This window comes from Monodelphis domestica, chromosome 8 (genome assembly GCF_027887165.1).
Source record: "Monodelphis domestica isolate mMonDom1 chromosome 8, mMonDom1.pri, whole genome shotgun sequence".
In the NCBI taxonomy this organism is placed as follows: Eukaryota; Metazoa; Chordata; class Mammalia; order Didelphimorphia; family Didelphidae; genus Monodelphis; species Monodelphis domestica.
In genome coordinates, this window is record NC_077234.1 from 63,906,133 (window position 1) to 63,924,102 (window position 17,970).

The window sequence follows — 17,970 nt, forward strand, 5'->3', positions numbered from 1 at the left end:
ATAAAAGGTACTAGTGAATTCCTTTTCACATGCACAGAATCATTTCAGAACAGCTAATGAAATTCATTACTCATTTGAGATAGAGAATATAGAAGGCATTATTTAAAAATCCAATCTGATTCAACATAATCTTGGCATGTGGTTTATTCCAGTTGGTCCATTTCCAAAAGAAACAGACAAATTAAATTCAGGGGAGATAAACCTACTGTTAAAAGTTTTAAATCAACTCTACTCAGTCACTGGCTTCTCTCAATATCTCAGGAAGGAGCAGTTATGAGAAATTAATTGATCTTAGAATCCATGCTTACATTTACTCTAGGGCATCAGAGTGCCCCTGCTCCAAACACAATTTCTAACTAAATAACTAGGATTTCCCTTTCACACATGCAAAATACATTTGAGCTAAGCTTTGCCAAATCCCAGACTAGTAACCCTTTAGAACATCTAATTACCATTTTCTTATTTAATTTCATGTTCACAGGATTATGAATCAATATTTTGAATTAATTGATCTAATACCTAATGCAGTGTGTATTCATGTTAATTGAATAACTTGGAAAAAGAATATCCTGGAAATTTCCTTGCTTAAAAATAATAATAATAAAAAGTAGTTTAAAAATAATAATAATAAAAATTAGTTAATCAGAGGTTGAAAATCTTTGGTATTTTTCTTGTAGTCCCAAAACTCATTTTTATGTCCCTTTTGAAGCCACCTATTCACTTCCTTCTTCACATTTCATGCTTCCAATGAAATCTTGCTCACTTAAGCAATTTTTCAACCAGCCAATCACATATGCATGACTTTTTTTTGATTGACAGATTATACTTTAAGATAAGAAGTTGATAAGAGTAGGGTTGTCAAACAACAGTAAGGAGCCAGCTGGAGTTATGAACCACTGGTGTGTGTTTGTGTGTGTGTGTTTCCTTCCAGAGATACCTAGGCAACCTGGGTGCAGAAGAAAAGTGGCTTTCCATCTCATTGTATGTCCACAACTTGTTCTCATCTGTAGCAAAATAGATGAATAAAGGAAAAAGAAATTAAGAAATGTTTTGCCTCCAGTGGAGAAAAGCAAAAAGATTGACCATGTTCATTGGACTTTAAATCAAATGGATTTTTAAGAAAGGATGAGATGAATCTTTGACTATTTTTTTCTCAAAGACAATATTTTTGTAACTTTAGTTTCACCTCTAGAGCAGAGACTCAACCTCATGCTCATAATTTTTTTAAATCCATACCTTCTGTCTTAGAATCTATTCTTTGAATTGGTTCCAAGGCAGAAGCTAGGGAATGGTGGTTAAGTGGTTTGCCTAAGGTCACAGCTAGGACATGTCTGAAGCTAGATTTGAATCCAGAACCTTTTGCCTCTAGACCTGGCTTTCAATCCACTGAGCCACCTAGCCATCCCCAGTTTATAAACTTAAATATGTGTGTGTGTTAAAAACAGTATTGCAATAGAATCTATTTCCCATGTAATCTAAGGATTTAACCTAATTATTCTTTCATTATTATTTCTGAAATAGACTTTCAGACTTCCAGAAGTCACAAATGACTGGCACTGGCTCTGAGACCCTGGACAAGTAATTTATTCCAGATATCTCCCTAAGATAGAATTAAACATGCATTTATTGATCTGCATCAGGAAAAGAAGTTTCCACACTAGGAGTTGCCTAGTTCAATCCACAGAAATCATGGGCCAGATTATTTTTAATATCCATAGAACTTATCAATTATTTGTCCTGGGATACCCAAAGTGATTAAGAACACCTGCACTAGATAACAACTGCTCATGGTTGTAGCATGCTTTTGGCCTCAAATCAAATTAGATGGCTTCATCTGATCCACAGAACAGGTCAGTGAGATAGACAGTTCCATTTTATGAATGAAGAAATTGATGGTCAGGGTGGGTAAGTGATTTTTCCAAGATCACACAGCTAAAAAAATGACAGATAGGACAAGGACTCCAACCCACATCTTCTGATTCAAATATTCCTTGCCTCATACCATAGGATTGTAAGATTTAGAACGTTAACAGATGATAGCTGAAACCATGCAGCTTGAAAAACTGATCCAGAGAAGGTAAATCATCTGCCCTACATCACACAATTAGAACAGAGACAAGCTTATAACATAGATCTTTTCATTTCAAATTTAATACTCTTTCTGATATAAAATGCTGCCTCCTATTTCATGTCTTTGAGTAGCAGTTTTGTCAACTACAGCAGTAGACGGGATGACCTCTAAGAATCCATCCATTTCTAACATTCTTTGATTCTCTGAACAATTCAGTCATCAATTACTCATGCTTTTAGCAAAACACGATGTTGTTTTATGGTAGAAGTTTTGAGGCAGCCCTAGAGCTGCTGCCCCACTGTTCCTCTCATCTATTTTATTTGTGTTCTTAGAAAATTATCCAAGTAATCCTTTAAATGCTGCTTTGGGTCACCCACTAGCAATTGTTCAGAGATTGAAGTATGTTGTTGCAGCATTAGTCATCAGAGCTCTTTGGAGGGAGGCCTAGAAATCAAAGACAAACAATTTTCTGTTTTTGTTGTTGTTTTGCTAATTTCATTGTACACTTAACAGATGGTGTGAAATGGTTGAAAAATGCTCAGTTGTGGGCAGTGAAAAAAAAAGATGTTTGCTTTCCTTCATTTAAGGAAGAGTTAAGTGATTACTTACTTAGATTTCAAGTTTATCTCCAGGATCAAAGCTTCCAATATCCCAAAATTAACTACATAGTATACAAAAAAAAAAAATCTCTAAAGAATTTTGTCTAAGAATGGATAATAATGAATGGATAGCATTCATATATCACCTTCTATGTGCCAGGCACTGTGATGAGTGCTATTCAAAGATTATCTCTATGTAGGTATTATTCTGCCCATTTTGCAGATGAGGAAACTGAGGCAAATTGAGATTAAGTAACTTGCTCAGTCACTAGTCTAAGTATCTGAAGCTGGATTTGAACACAAGTCCTGAATCATCCTCATTCAAGGTCTGGCACTACATTCACTTTACTACCTGGCTGTTCATGAGAGGTAAATGTAGATAGAGGATTGGCCTTTCAGTCATGAAAGCAAAAGTTCTAGACTTTCCTTTGAAGGGTAATAGCTGTGTGACCCTAGATGAGTAATTTATCCCAGATAACTTCTTAAAATTATAATTAAATATATATATACATATATATATATATATATCTTTATATAGCTTTATACATATATCTACTGATCTGTATCAGTGGGAGAAGTTTCCACACTGGGTGTTGCCTATACCACAGAAACCATGAGCCAGATGGTTTTTTAAAAATGCCCATAGAAATTATCAAACTGACTAAAGTAACAAAAAGGCAAAAATGCCAGAGGGAATATGGAAAAAAATGGGGACACTAATACATTATTGGTAGAGCTATGAACTGATCCAGTCATTTGGGAGACAATTTGGAATTAAACTCAGAGAGTTATAAAGCTGTGTAATACACTCAGACCCAACAATACCATTTCTTGGTCTGTTACCCAAGGAAATCAGGGAAAGAAGAAAAGAATCCATATGTTCCAAAATATTTATAGCCACACTCTTTGTGGTGGCAAAGAACTGGAAATTGAAAAGATACCCATCAATTGGGGAATGGCTAGACAAATTGTGGTATATGATTGTTATGGAATACTACTGTGCCAAAAGAAATGACAAGCAGACTGATTCAAAAAAAAAAAAACTTGGAAAGAATTACAGAAGGTAATGAACAGTAAAATGAGTAGAACTAAAGCATTATACACAGCCACAGAATTAATGTTTGAAGAATAAACTGTGAAAGTGAACAAAAAGATGAAACTTTAAAGACCTAATTTATATGTACATGTCAATCTTCCTGATATCTTCTGTGATGCAGGGAGGGTGGGGAGGAACTGGAACCTTGTGGACCAGATTTATTCTGTAGATATGAGGAAAAGCAAGTTAAAAATGTAGGAGATCCTTGTCATTTCTTTTGTATACTTATCTTTTTTTAATCTGTAGGTAGAAATGATTGTTTTATTGGTTTTGTATAATTTGGAAAAATAAATACAGGAAAACCAAATATAGACATACAGAGAGAAAGAGAGAGAGAGAGAGAGAGAGAGAGAGAGAGATCCATAGATCTTCATTCCTTTCATTCCCTTCCTTGTCTGTCAATTTCCCCCTTATCTCCACTCTCCCTAATCCCATCTTTCTATTTAAGAAAGCACTTTAGCTATTATGTAATTTCTCTCCAGAATCTTTTCTGTTTCCAGTGCAATGAGTCCATAATGGGTCTGTTGTACTGCTCTATTTGAGACAAAACCTAGCTTCTCTCATCAGCAGCAAGGATGCTGAGAGCCAAGCAATTAATTCTGACACTGGATCCAGGCTTCAGTGCCAACTTAGACAGCCTGTGGTACTTTTATTGCTTGAAAGATGCCAACATTTTAAAACTGACCAACAAAGGCCACAAGGAAGTGTCTAAACCAGCAAAATATTGAGCAACAACATTTTTGAGCAGGTCACTCTACAGCCAAAACAAAGTTAAATGCAAAAATATTTTTTTCATGGCAATATATTGTCTGAAAGCAAGACTGTGCTATCATTCCACTTTTATCTCATAGGATATTTAACTTCCTTCAAGGCTCAGCTCCCATGCTGCAGGAAATCTTTCCTGATTTTCTTAATTATTAGTGTTCTCTCTTTTCTTGAAATTATGTGTATATCTCTCTCATATATTGAAGACCTTTTCCTTAAGAGGAATGGAAATGAGGTAATTAATGATCAGAATAAAAGCTCTGAGAGAGCAAAGACTATTTTTCTGTTTGTCTCTGTGCCTCCAGTCCTTAGCAAAGTGGCTTACACATTAGTACTTAAAAAATGTTTTTTTATATTGGATCCAACTATGTAATGAATTTGATTGCCCCAAGGATTGGGAGCCTGTGTGGAATTAGAGGCAGAAGCAATGGCTCCAAAAAAGCTTTTTATGCTGTTTTAAATTTGGAATAGTAGAAATATTACTGAGGAAGGATAGACTTGGAGGGGATAGGATAGCTGTCCTCACATGTTTGAGAGGCTATGACACAGATGGGGGATTAAGGCAGAACCAGGAAAAATGAGTGGGAGTTGCCAAGGGTTCAGTTAGGTTTGAAAAGTAAGGAAAAACTTCCTAACAATAGGAACTATTCAAAAGTGAAATGTGCTACCTTGGGAGGGAATGGATACCAGACCACCTCATTGGAAGTCTTCAAGCAGATGCTGGATGAACTCTTAGGGGTTGGGGAGGGGAGGGATGGGTTGTACTATTTTGCCCATTAATAAACTCAAATATTATTCTAAAGGCTTGGGGCTCTGATTTAACCAGAGATTGAATGGCAATAGATAGTCCTTTCAAAAAAATGAGACCCAATGTGATCTGGGAGACTATATGAGGTTACTTACCATAATGTGTTTTCTTTTTCTATAGCAAGAGAAACCCAGACTTCTGGAGCCTTTGGATTATGAAACAGTCATAGAAGAGCTTGAGAAAACTTACTGGAATGATCCTCTTAGAGATCTCATTTTCTTCCCCAATGATGACTTCTCAGTAAGTACTTTTTTTTTTCAAAGTATTTAAATCCTGATTGAGTTTAGGGTGTTCTGTTTAATCCAGTATTGGACACAGTGCCTGATCAGTGAGACTTGTGGTTGGGTTTGATGGGGAACGTGAGTAGTAGTCTTGATGATACACAATTTAAAAATAAAGATGATGAAAATTATCCAGATTTGAAGAAATGAATAAATATTCCAAGTTATTTCTAAAGATAGTGAACTATAGTTTTGTTAGCCCATGTTTTTATTTCTTCATAAAAGTCTAAAAGTATGTGAAATGGTTATAGTAAAATCATAGATTTTGAGCTGGAAGAAGCCTTGGCAATTCTTTTACTCAATTCTTCCTTTTTTTCAGGGAAAATAAACTGTGGTCCAAAACACTGGAGTTTTTCACACATCTGTCAGAGCTAGTATTCAGATTCAAATCCTCTGACTCAAAAGCTACAACCACATAGACTATACTGCACAAGTCAGGTGGATTAGCTACTTTAGAATATAGTAGAAAAGAGCCCTGGATTTTGAACTGGTAGACCAGGGTTAGATCTCATCTCTGTTTGGACAAGTTGCTTAACTTTTTCTAGACCTCAGTTTCCTCACTGGGTAAAATGAAGCAGTTAGACTAAAGTCTCTCTGAGCTCTGAATCATTTTAAGTCCTATGAAACCTATTCTTTATTTGGCAACTGTTTTGCAAATTAGAAATTTGATTGCATCTTGTAGACATTCCCACCCACTTAATGCCTTCATCTGCTGGTCCAAACCACTGTGGCCACTGACCCAACCACTTTTCTAAACTACTTCAATTCTTAATTCTCGCCTTGTGTTTGGCTCAACTCTGAATGTCAAATATCCCTCACTTTATTTTGGAGATTAACTAAGAAAAAGCAGCCTGGTCCAGTGTATAATCAAGGGGACCCAAGTTTCAGTTTCAGATTCACATTCTCAGAATGAAACCATGGGCAAGCAGCTCAGGACCCCAGGCAATTCCCTAAGATGAGACATTTCAGTTGGCACTGTCAGTCTTCAGAGAGTTTACATACAGGGAGTTCCCTCTAAAACTGAAATCACAGGCTAGGATACTCCCAATCCCTTAAAAAGGAAACAAAGAAAAAATCTAGGATTAAGGTAAAGCGGAACACAAAAGAAAAAATGAAACAATTTCACACATCATTTAGATTTGGAAGTCTTTAGAGAGCATCTATCCCCAGACTCCTCCATCACTTCGTCCACTGTCATTTTGCTGGTAAGGAAATTAAAATCTAGAGGAGTAAAAATTGACTTGTCCCAAGGTCACAAAACTAGTTAGTGACAGAACTCGGTCTAGAAAATTCTAGCAGTCTAGTAGAGAGATAAATATAAAAAGTTTAGGTGCTCCCCTAAATACCCAAATCTACTCTGTGTTCTTCATCTTATAATGGCTCATACATTTGTGTTGGGCACAGTTTGGGGGTTATTGCAAGCTAGAATGCACTTCCTTAGTTTGACCAAAATATAGAGTACTTGAACTCTAATCCTAAGGTTTAACACAGTTAACTCTCTCCCCACATCCTTGTTTTCATGTCTGAGAAAAAAAAAAGTCAGTCTTCCAGGGCAGCTCCTTCTCTCAAAGACAAAACTAAGCACAAACAAAAGCATGTAAACGTGGGAAATGTTTCCTTTAGTCTACTTAACTATCTGCTAAGTCCATGAAGTTCTATTTTTGTACCCAGAAGGAAAAGGAAGAGGACTAAGATAATAGTATCTATCACAAGACCTTGGATATAGAATTGGAAGGAATCTCAGAGTTCAGCCAGCCAACTGTCCCATTTGACAGATTTGTGCCTGAGACCCAGAAAAAGTTACTTAAGTGACCCAAGATCATCCCTTCTGGCAAAAATGGAATTTAAACCCAGATCACCTGACTCTGGGATTACTCTGTTTCCTACACCACCAGAAGGCATACACAATTCTTTATCTTCGATCATTCATTAAGCTGGAACAAACTGTCCCAGAGGATATTTTTATGGGTTTTGTGTGGCTTTTCTTTCCCTAATTGATGTATGTGTAATATTTAAAGTTGAGCACAGGTCTTAGAATTTTATTGTTGCTTGTCCGAAGAATTTTATTGAATTTAATTTCTGACACTTGCTAGACTTCGTCACAGCTTTGAAATAGAACACAACTAGCCACATTAACCCACTTGATTTATTACTATGGAAACATACTACTTCACACTTCCTGGCTGTGTGACTGACTGAGCAAGTCATTTGATTTCTCTGTACCTCTTTCCCAATCTGTAAAATGAGATTAATTATACTTAGAGTGCCTCCCTCCTGGTGTTGTTCAATCAATTCACAAGTGCTTATTTTTAAGCAATCAATCAATTAATTAATTATTGTGTTACATTAAAATTCCCAAGTATTTTCCTCCTTTCCCTATATTAGAGAAGACATCATTTGACAAAAAGACCACATGCCTAATACGTGCCAGACATTAGGTTGGGTGGTGAACATACAACGACAAGAAGAAAACAGCCCCTTTCCTCATTAGGTTAAGTTCTTCTGAGACTTTGTAAACTTTATAGCAGAATGTTAATGTGAGCTGGTAATTTTATCACTTCTCCCACATAGCCATCTTAATATCTGTACTATATTCTTTTAGGATCTGTATATGGTGCAAGAAATAAAACACTGAACTTGGAGTCAAGACAACCTGAGTTCAAATGCTACCTTAGGCACTTACCTTGCAGAGTGTCAGTGAAAGTTAATACTTCTCTTGCTACTAAATAGCAGCACCTCCTTCATGAGATTGTTGTAATGATCAAAGGAGGTAACGTTATTTTGCAAACTCTTAAAGGTTCAATAAATGCATGTTATATAAGTATTACCCTTATAGATCTTTAAGTTCATCATCTTGAATTAACATCTAATTGTTATCAAATATCTATCATATTTTAAATCTCTCTACCATAGCGGAGGTCAAATCTTAACTAAAATTAATCAACTGAAATAAAAAAGATGGCTTTGAGTCTTTATTAACTACAAAGGCATCTTCATATGTATTTCTTTTGGTTTTCTGCTTTGGGGTCTTTGGAGGGAAGGCCATTCTCTGACTTCCTGTTGCTGTCCTCTAGTCCTTTCTGACTGGTATATAATAGAAAAATAATAAATGCTAGTTAATTAACTGATGGGAAACTGCTTGGCCTGACCATTAGCTCCTGATATTACATGCACATCTAGCAAGAACTGGGCAGGGAAGTAGTAATAATAATAATAATAATAATAATTAATAATTATATAGGTAGGATGTATTTAATGCCCAGTGTGTGCCAGGCACAGTGTTAATCACTATACAAATATTATCTCATTTGATCCTCATAAGAACCTTGGCAAACAGGTTCTATTATCTCCTTTTACAGCTAAGGAAACTGAGGCAGAAACTTGACTTGCTCAAGTCACACAGCTGATAATTGTGTGAGGCCAAATTTGAACCCAGGTTTTCCTAATTCCAGGCCCAGTACTCTATCCACTGTGCCACCTTTCAGGTTAATCATGAGAAAGCATACAGCATCTGAGATATCTGTACCCATCCTGTGGAAGGCAATAATTAGATGGTTCATATAAGAGATTGCTCCATTCCCCCCGTGGCTGAAATTACCAGGTTTCTCTGCCTCCCTGAATATTTTTGTGAATCTAGACTCCAACACACAAATTGGGGAACTGCCTGATTCTATAAGTAACATGATTTCAGTTACTAAACAGCAACACCATGTAGCCAGTCTTAACTCATTGATTCACTTATTAAATCAATGCCTTTGATGCTTACAAAGTAAATGGAATTATCCTAAGTGATGTGGGACTTAGAGGCAGAATGATGATACAATAGGACTGAAGGCAAAAGCATAAGGGTGATTACTTATAAGCTAGTGTAGACAAAGAAGGTAAAGTGATGGGATCACTCTAAGGGTCAGATATTTCGTGCTGTGTATATGAACAATCTAAGTATATCTCTTTCTGCTATATTAGACAATTAAGAACACTGATGTAGGCATTCTCTTGGATTTCTGTTTTAAGGACATGATGGTTTTGGATGGATGCTAATGAGGGACTTTGATGATTTTAACCTTCCCTGGCTTCCTTCAAATCCCAACTAAAATTTCATCTTCTTTAGGAAGCCTTTCCCAACCTCTTTTAACTCTAGTGCCTTCCCTTTATTAATTATTTCCTTTTTCCTGCATATTAGCCTTCTTTGTATATATTTGTTTCCATATAGTTTCTCCCTTTGGATTCTAAACTTTTTGGTGGTATCTTACCATCTTACTGTCTTTTGTCCTCTTTTTTGTATCTTCAACACTTGCTCAGCACAGTTTCCACATAGTAGGCACTTAATGAATATTAATCTGCTAAGACAGAATGAGTGAAGCACAACTGTATTTTGCTATCAGTTTCTAGTTTCCTGATGTGCCATCCTCAATTGTGATTTTGTTCAAGAAAAAGCTGATGTAATCCTGTTCTCTTCCATTGCTGGAGGGCTTGGTGAATTAGTGGAAAATGTTTCAGTTTTGGCATGTAACATTTTGTATTATGGTTCCTCCATATTGAAAGGGTGTCATATGGTGGACACATGGTTATCATGGTAACAATTTTGGATAACTAACTTTTGGAAAGTTTTGAGAACAATCTTTCCTGCCCAACTTCAGAAGGCAGGACTCAAAACAATGAGTGGATGTTGGAAAAAAGATAAATTTCAGGCTGGATGTCAATGTAAAAGTGGCTTTGACCTCATCCTTAAATCAAGAAAAGCTTCCTAAAAAGTGAATCTTTCAACAAGAGGAATGGACTACTAAGGAAGGTGGCTGGATTGCCTCTCATTGGAGGTCTTTAAGCAAAATTTGAACAGTTATTAATTATATTGTTTTATGCCAGGCACATAGTAAGCGATAAATAAATCTGTTTTCATTTATTCATATTGTGTAGGGAATTCTTTTTCAGGTGTCATTGGACTCGAAGGCCTATGTGCTTCCCTTGAGGCTCTGTGATTCTGATTTTATATATTTTTCTGTCCCTCAGTTAGATTGTAAGCTTCATGAGGACAAGTTCATGCTATCACTTTATACTCATTACTTTCTTTTCTGAATGTTCACCAGCCATCTCTTTAAAATGTATATCTCTGCCAACACCAAAAACAGTAATCTTTACAGAGTAAGAACTTCATTGTTGGTTGAATGAATTCATACCCAAGAAAACAAATCAGGGAGTAGGAGTAGGAGTATGAAATCAGGATGGCTATCCTAAATCTATTGATAGTGTCTCTTTTAGAAAAGATGAGTAAAATGGATCAGAATATTATTTACTTCATTTGTGCTCTGTTACATAGAAAACATTCTGCTTTGACATAGTATAGTCTAACTTCTTTTTCCATTATGGTTCTAGAAACACTTGGTTGAAATTATTATGCAAATACTTGTAAAGAACAGTGGGAAAACCAATAATTACATATTTTCGGTTGCCTTTCTTACTTTTTTTTTCCCAAGTTGTTGATAACAAAAGATCAGTAGTAAATAAATTGACAAATAGTTTTAAAAGCAAAGTTGCCCGATATGACCCAAATGGACATTTGAAATGGTAAGAAAATGTGAAGAGAAGAAAAAAATGGCATAAGGACTCACAATGTCAGAAAATCTCAGAATCAGAAGGGACTTCGGAGGTCATTGACTCCAACCCACATTTGATTAAGAGCAGGTAGGTGGCACAATAGATAGAGCACAAGGCCTGGACTTAGTCTTAAAGACTCATCTTCCTGAGTTCAAATCTGGCCTCACACACTTACTAGCTATGTGCCTCTGGCCAAGTCAGTTAACCCTGTTTGCCTCCATTTCCTCATCTGTAAAATGAGCTGAAAAAAGAAATGGAAAACTACACCAATATCTTTGCCCCCAAATGGGGTTACAAAGATTCAGACATGACTGAACAGCAACAACAAAATTCCTGACCAAGGAAACCCTTGACCACATATCCAAGTAGTGGTCTTTATTTAATGGCCTCCAATTAAAGAGGAAGCAAGAAACTCCTAATGCAGTTTATTTCACTCTTGGGTAACTAAGTGTTGGAAGATATGTTATTTCACACTAAAACCTGCTTCTCTTCCACTTCTATTCATTGCTTCCAATTCCAGAAACAATAAATAAGAACAAAGCAAGTTCTTCTTCCACACCATAGTACTTCAAATTCAAGATGTCCCAAAATTTTAGTGTGGTTTTGAGTTTTAATAGCTTAAAAGTTAATAGCGTGAGGCAGTGAGGTTTCTCATTGGATAGGGAACCATGCTTGGAGATAGGTTGTCCTTAGTTCAAATCAAACCTCAGACACTTCCTAGCTGTGTGACCCTGGGCAAGTCATTTCACCCCCATTGCCTAGCCCCTGCTACTCTCCTGCCTTAGAACCAATACACAGTATTGATTTTAAGATGGAAGGTAAGAGGTTTTATTTTTTTAACTTAATAACTAAAAATAAAACAGTTAAAACTTAAAACCACATTAAGACTTTTGGTACACCTTGTATTTAAAGAAAGCTGTTTGAGTCCAGTAGGTCTTATCTAGGTTAAATATTCCCAGTTCCTTGAATCTATTCCCTTATGGCATGATTTTGAGGTACTGCACTTTTTCACCTTTTTCTTGATGACTTCAACCCTAAAATGCAATGCCAAGAATTGGGAATAATACCCCAGATGTGGTTTCAACAGAGCAGATTACATTGGGACTGTTCTGTGCCCAGACCTGGGCCCTGTAGCCATCTTCTTGCAATTGAGAACACATTAACATAGGAGCCAAAGCTGCAGACTTACATGAAATCTGCAATCCACAAAAGCCCCCAGATTTTTTCAGACAATTGCTATTTAGCCAGACTTTCCACATCTTTTACTTGAAATTTTATTTGGTTTTTTTTTTACTCAAGTATAAAAACATATATTTATCCCTAACAAATTGTATGTTGCTAGATTGGGCTTAAGATCTTTCAAGAATTTTAATTGTGTCATCTAAAATGATTGCCATCTTTCCTACTCTGGAGTCATTTGCATACCTGATCTGCAGGCCATTGATGACTTTCAAGGTGATAAAGATGTCAACTGACAAACCCCCAAGCACACATCCCTGGATCACATCACCAGACAATTCCCTCCAAGTTAGCATTGAACCATTCATTGTAAATCTTGAGGTATAGGCATTCAACCCAAATTTAACTCATATAACTATTATTTCTAGCCTATGCCTTTCCATTGCAACTATAGGAATGGCCTGGAGAGTGTCCGATTTTCTGATAAAACAGGTAAATTCTTTCAGTAGGCTAGTAACTCAAAAGGGGAGCAAAGTTAGACTGTTTCATCCTGTTCTCTTCATAGTCATGCTGAATCTTTATGATCACCAGTTCCTTTTTTAAGATTCTCAATAACCTTTTCTTTAATGATACATTTTAGAATTTTGTCAATAATCAAACACCCTGGCAGCTGCAGATTCCACTTTTAACTTTTTTTTTAAAACTGGACAACTTTTCCCTTCTCTTGCATCTCTTTCAGTTCCTATAATCTTTCAAAAATTACCGACAGAGGCTCAGCAATTCCATTTGCTAGACCTTTTTATACCCTGGACATGGTTCAACTGGCTCTGTGTTTTGAAGCTAGGGATGTTTTTTTTTTTAAGAGCGAGAGAGAGAAGCTAGATGTTCTCTTGCGATCACCCTGCTTGTTTCAGGGGTTTCAACTCTATGTTAGTCATTTTTATTGTTTCTGATCCAAATATTATCCTTCCTGCCAGAGAAAACAAAAACAGAACAAAATTGGGGTACCTTTGTGTAGTTGATACAGGAGATAGAGTGCTTAGTATAGCTCAAAGAAGATCTGAGTTCAAAGCTGACTTCAGACACTTACTATGTGACCCTGAGCAAGTCACTTAACCACTGTATAACTCAGTTTCTTCAACTGTAAAAGTAGACTCATAACAGCATTCATCTCCCTTGGCTGTTGTGAGGACCAAATGAGATATTTATAACGTGCTTAACACAGTGATTGGCACATAGGTGCTCAATAACTGCCTATTCCTTTCCCCACTCCATTATCAGCTACCATCATCCTATCCATTCCAAACAAAAGGCATGTTATTTCTTCGATCGTCCTCTTTTTTCCAATATAATTTAAAAGCAAACAAATAAACAACTTTTTGTTATCCTTAATTTTCCTTGCCAATTTCAGTTTATGCCTGGCTTTAGCATTCCTGACATCATTCTTACAGGGCAAAGGTAAGTGTTCATATTCATCCTTCTTACATTCATCTTATATACATATCTCCAATCAAGCAATCAATCACCATATTCTAACTAGTCACTATGTGTCTGCCACTTGTGCCAGGGGCTTGGGTTACAAAGACAATGAATGCAACCATGAACAAAAGGACCAGAATGACAGGGAGTCCCTTAAAAAGCAGAGATGCCTACTTTACCAGATTTACAGATATTAACTGTTGCTGGAGATTTAATGAAGGGATGAACTATGGAAAGAACTGCTGGTCGCATATTAGCTCTTCCTGAGAACATTAGCAATGTCTTCTTCAGATGTGAAAAGTCTTACTACTTGGCCGAAGGACTGACTATGTTATGAAATTCTAGCAATCTGTAACTAAGCATCTTCTTTTCTTAGATGCTACTAGGATTCTACTATTTGGGATGACTATAACTTTCATTGACTTGATTTTGAGAGGAACCATATTACTGACTTGAAAACATAACAGTGACAAGTTTTGTATGTCAAAAGTAAGCAGCAAGGGGGAATTCTAGAACTGAGATTCATGAGTCATTCTATAGGAGGAAGGAAAATGACTTAATTTTTTAACCAGTAGAGTGACATATTCCTGAGGGTTTCCCCCCTCCTGCTTTTCCTCTTGATTCATGGCGTATCTTTCTTCCTTCTGATTTTTCTACTTCTGCAACCAAAAAAATAAGCTGTAAAAGGTTTGCTGAGCTCACAGATGTTAACAATATTAATTATTTTGCAAATACATTAACTTTGAGCTAATTAATTTTTGGTGAGATTTTTATAACAAATATCGGTTAGAGAATGTTGACTATATTTAGGCTGTTGACTATTATAGATTGTGTCCAATAGAGCATAGTAAGAGTAAGATAATATCCTGGAATACTCATTGATCTTCCCAGATGTAATCTAATCCTCTCATTTTATAGATGAGCAAACTGATACCAGAAAGTTGTTAAGTGGCTTGTCTACAACCCAGTAACTAGGAAGTGGCAAAGCCAGAGTTCTAAGCTTCATAAACAAAATCCATTTGACCAGATACTTCTAGATTGTGAGTATCTTGTAGGCAACAAGTTGGGCAATTTGGAAATAAATACTAACTTTTCCCCTAAGTTCTCTATATAGCCCTTTGAAAATTAGCCCTAGATTGAAGTAAAAGCACCTAGAGAAGATTTAATTGTTTATGGACTACTCCAAAGTACCTTTTGAGCAATTCAATGAACTATAAAGTGCCTGCTATTTGTCAAGCAGTGTACCAGACATGAGGAATAAAAAAAAATGATTAATGAAACAACCCTTGCCTTCAGGAAGGTTACAATTCCAAGTATTTATTAAATACCTTCTATGTAGGTGATTGAGTAGATTCTATGTAGACAGCACAGCTAGAGAATATGAAGATACAAAATAAAATGTTGACTATAGTCCCATGCCTTCAGCTAAGCGTACACAAACAATTAAGGAACAATAAAATAAATAAAGTGATGCAGATAGGCTAAAGGATCTCTAGGTTTCTTCTAGCTCTAAAAGAAATCATATACCCAAATAATAATATGGTAAAAGTTGATATAACAGAGAATTCAGTGTGGACTGGAAGAGTTGGGGTAGGAATGGAACTTAAAGTAAACCTTGAAGAATGGTCAGGAAAGTAAGATTTAGAGATCTGGGGAAAGGGAAGAGCACATTCTTCATAGAATGAATAAAGAAAAACTAAAATCAATAGCATGAAATTGAGCAAGCCAGTAGAAAGGTGTTTTTGCAACAGCCCAGTGAGTAAGTTATAGTATAATTTTACCTAGCCAAGTCTTAGGAACTCTCCCCTCATGAGATCAAGAAACCTCCTACTATGAAAGCCTTCTGATAGACATATTTCATATTATATTGTTGGGCTTCATGAGCTCCAAACACTATATGGATTATTAGTATTTCCTTGAGTTAATGTACCACTTTTCTCCCAGAGAACCCTAGATTTTGATTTCAGTGATAACCATCCCTATTATCTTCATATCTTTAGAAAGAGGTGAGAAGCAATGGTATAACAGCAGAGCCAAGACGTGAACTTAGGTTTTCCAACTCTCAGTCCTCTGAAATGAATCCAAGAGTAAAATGTTGGAAAAGTCTGAGCTGCTGTAGAATATTTCTTGGCCAAATTATCTCGGTTTGTATTTCATTGTTGTTTTACATGTGATTTTTTGGAATTCAATAAATTATTACAAAGTACCAATTTAAAATAGTGACATTTATATAACACTCTGCAAAATACTTTTTTTCTCTCTCTCTGTGTCATGACCTTGCAAGATGTGCTCATTTTGCACATGAGGAAGTTGTGACTTAGAGAAATTTATTTGACTTGTTCATTCACACAAAGTGGAAGCTCTTAAGTCAAGACTTGAACCCAAGTCCTCTGGCTCTAAGACCAATGCTCTTTCCATTATGTCAAGTTGCTTCTCAAATCAAAATAAAATAATAGTGATAATGATGCTTAATATTCACATAGAATTTTTAGAATTAAAAAAATTTTTACAAAGGTTATCTGATTTGATGCTCACAATGACCTTGTAAGGAAAGGTAAGTGTTATTTTTAGTCCCATGTTTAGATGAGGAAACAGAGGTAGGGAGATTTTAAATGACTTTTCTAGGGCTATATGAACTTCAAACTCAGGTTTTCTGGACTCTAAATCTAGTCATGATCATCTAAGTGGCTTTCTTAACAGGAAATATCAGTATCTCTGAACTGAAAGTGCTAACCAAAAGTAAGTTTAGATGAAGAGTGAAGCCATGATCTGAGCTTAAATAGTTTCCTGATTTCAAGTTCTTTGACTTCTCAACCAAACCTGAAAGGCAGCTTTAAACACCACCATTTACTCCCACTCTTTGAACAACTGTAATCTATAATATCAGAGGAAGTCTTCTCAATCCTGGTGTGGAAGGTAGGAAGAGAGAAACAAGCAAACAAGCATCCTTTCCTCATTGGCCAGCTGAGAAACAGCCATGACATGTTTGGAATGAAATCTTATCTAACCATGTCAACCAGAAGACATGCTGTGTGTGTGACAAAGACTCTCAAAGTAAACACTAGGACAAGAGGAGAGGACCATAAATTGACAAGATAGAGCTGGAAAAGATCTAGATTGTAATCATTTCAAAGGCAGATGCAAACAACTTTCATTTAACTAAATAAAATATGATCTTCTCTGTCTCTATCTCTGGTTTTTTTTTTTTTTTTGGTCTCTTTTTCTGCCTCTTTCTCCTCTCTGTCTTTCTTTTTTTCTTTCTGTCTTTGTCTTTGCCTGTCTGGCTGTCTCTCTTCATCTATCTATGTCTCTGTCTCTATCTCTCTGTACCTCTATTGTTTCTGCCTTTCTGGCTCTTTGTCTTTCTCTGGCTTTCTCTGTTATTGTCTCTTCTTTGTCTCTCTATCTCTGACTCTGCCTTTGTCTTTGTCTCTGCTTGTCTGCCTGTGTCTTTGTCTCTCTCTGCATCTCTGTATGTCTGTCTGTCTCCTTGCCTATCTGTTTCTGTATCCTTGTCTCTCTTTGACCCTCTATCTTTTCGTCTCTCTCTTTGTCTTCATCTCTCTGCCATTCTCTTCTCTGTCTGTTTCTCTTTTTATATCTCTCTGTGTCTCTGTCTCTGAGATTGTCTGCCTATCTCTCTCCCCCTCCCTCCCTCCCTCCTTTCCTCACTCTCTCCCCTTTCTGCTTTAATTCCATCCCCCAAAAAGGAACCGGGCTTAAGTTTCAGTATAGCCCGTGACCTGCTTTATATCCACTGAGCCATTTTAATTATCAGCCAAAGAGTTTATAACACAGAACAGGAAGTCTGTTGTGGCCAAGGCAGTTTCTAGTGGTCAGAAAGCATCCAGTTCTCAGAAAAGCAATTCTTTGCAATCTTATTAATACCGTTAACAAATTTCTCTGCAGGCTTAACCTTTTCCTGCCTCGATTTCTGAGAGCTATTTAAAAAGCCTGAAAAGCCATGAAAATGTTGCCCTGAATCCTGAAATCATGGCCACACACACACACACACACACACACACACACACACACACGGCTATGAGCTTTTGTGTTGCTCATTCCTTTATTTTAGGCTCCTTTGTGTTCTGGGCAAG

General features: G+C 36.4%; 1 protein-coding gene across 17 annotated transcripts in view; it reads left to right on the forward strand.

Annotated features, from left to right (window-relative positions):
* DOCK10 (dedicator of cytokinesis 10) overlaps positions 1-17,970 on the forward strand; it is a 375,674-nt gene that overhangs the window by 167,067 nt on the left and 190,637 nt on the right. For all 17 annotated transcript variants that reach the window (XR_008913927.1, XM_056807144.1, XM_056807148.1 and 14 more), the window contains exon 2: positions 5,460-5,579. Coding sequence is in view for 16 of the 17 variants with exons in the window: in XM_056807144.1 (XP_056663122.1) it covers positions 5,460-5,579 (120 nt within the window). In the remaining variant the exon portion in view is untranslated. The remainder of the gene's footprint in view (positions 1-5,459; positions 5,580-17,970) is intronic.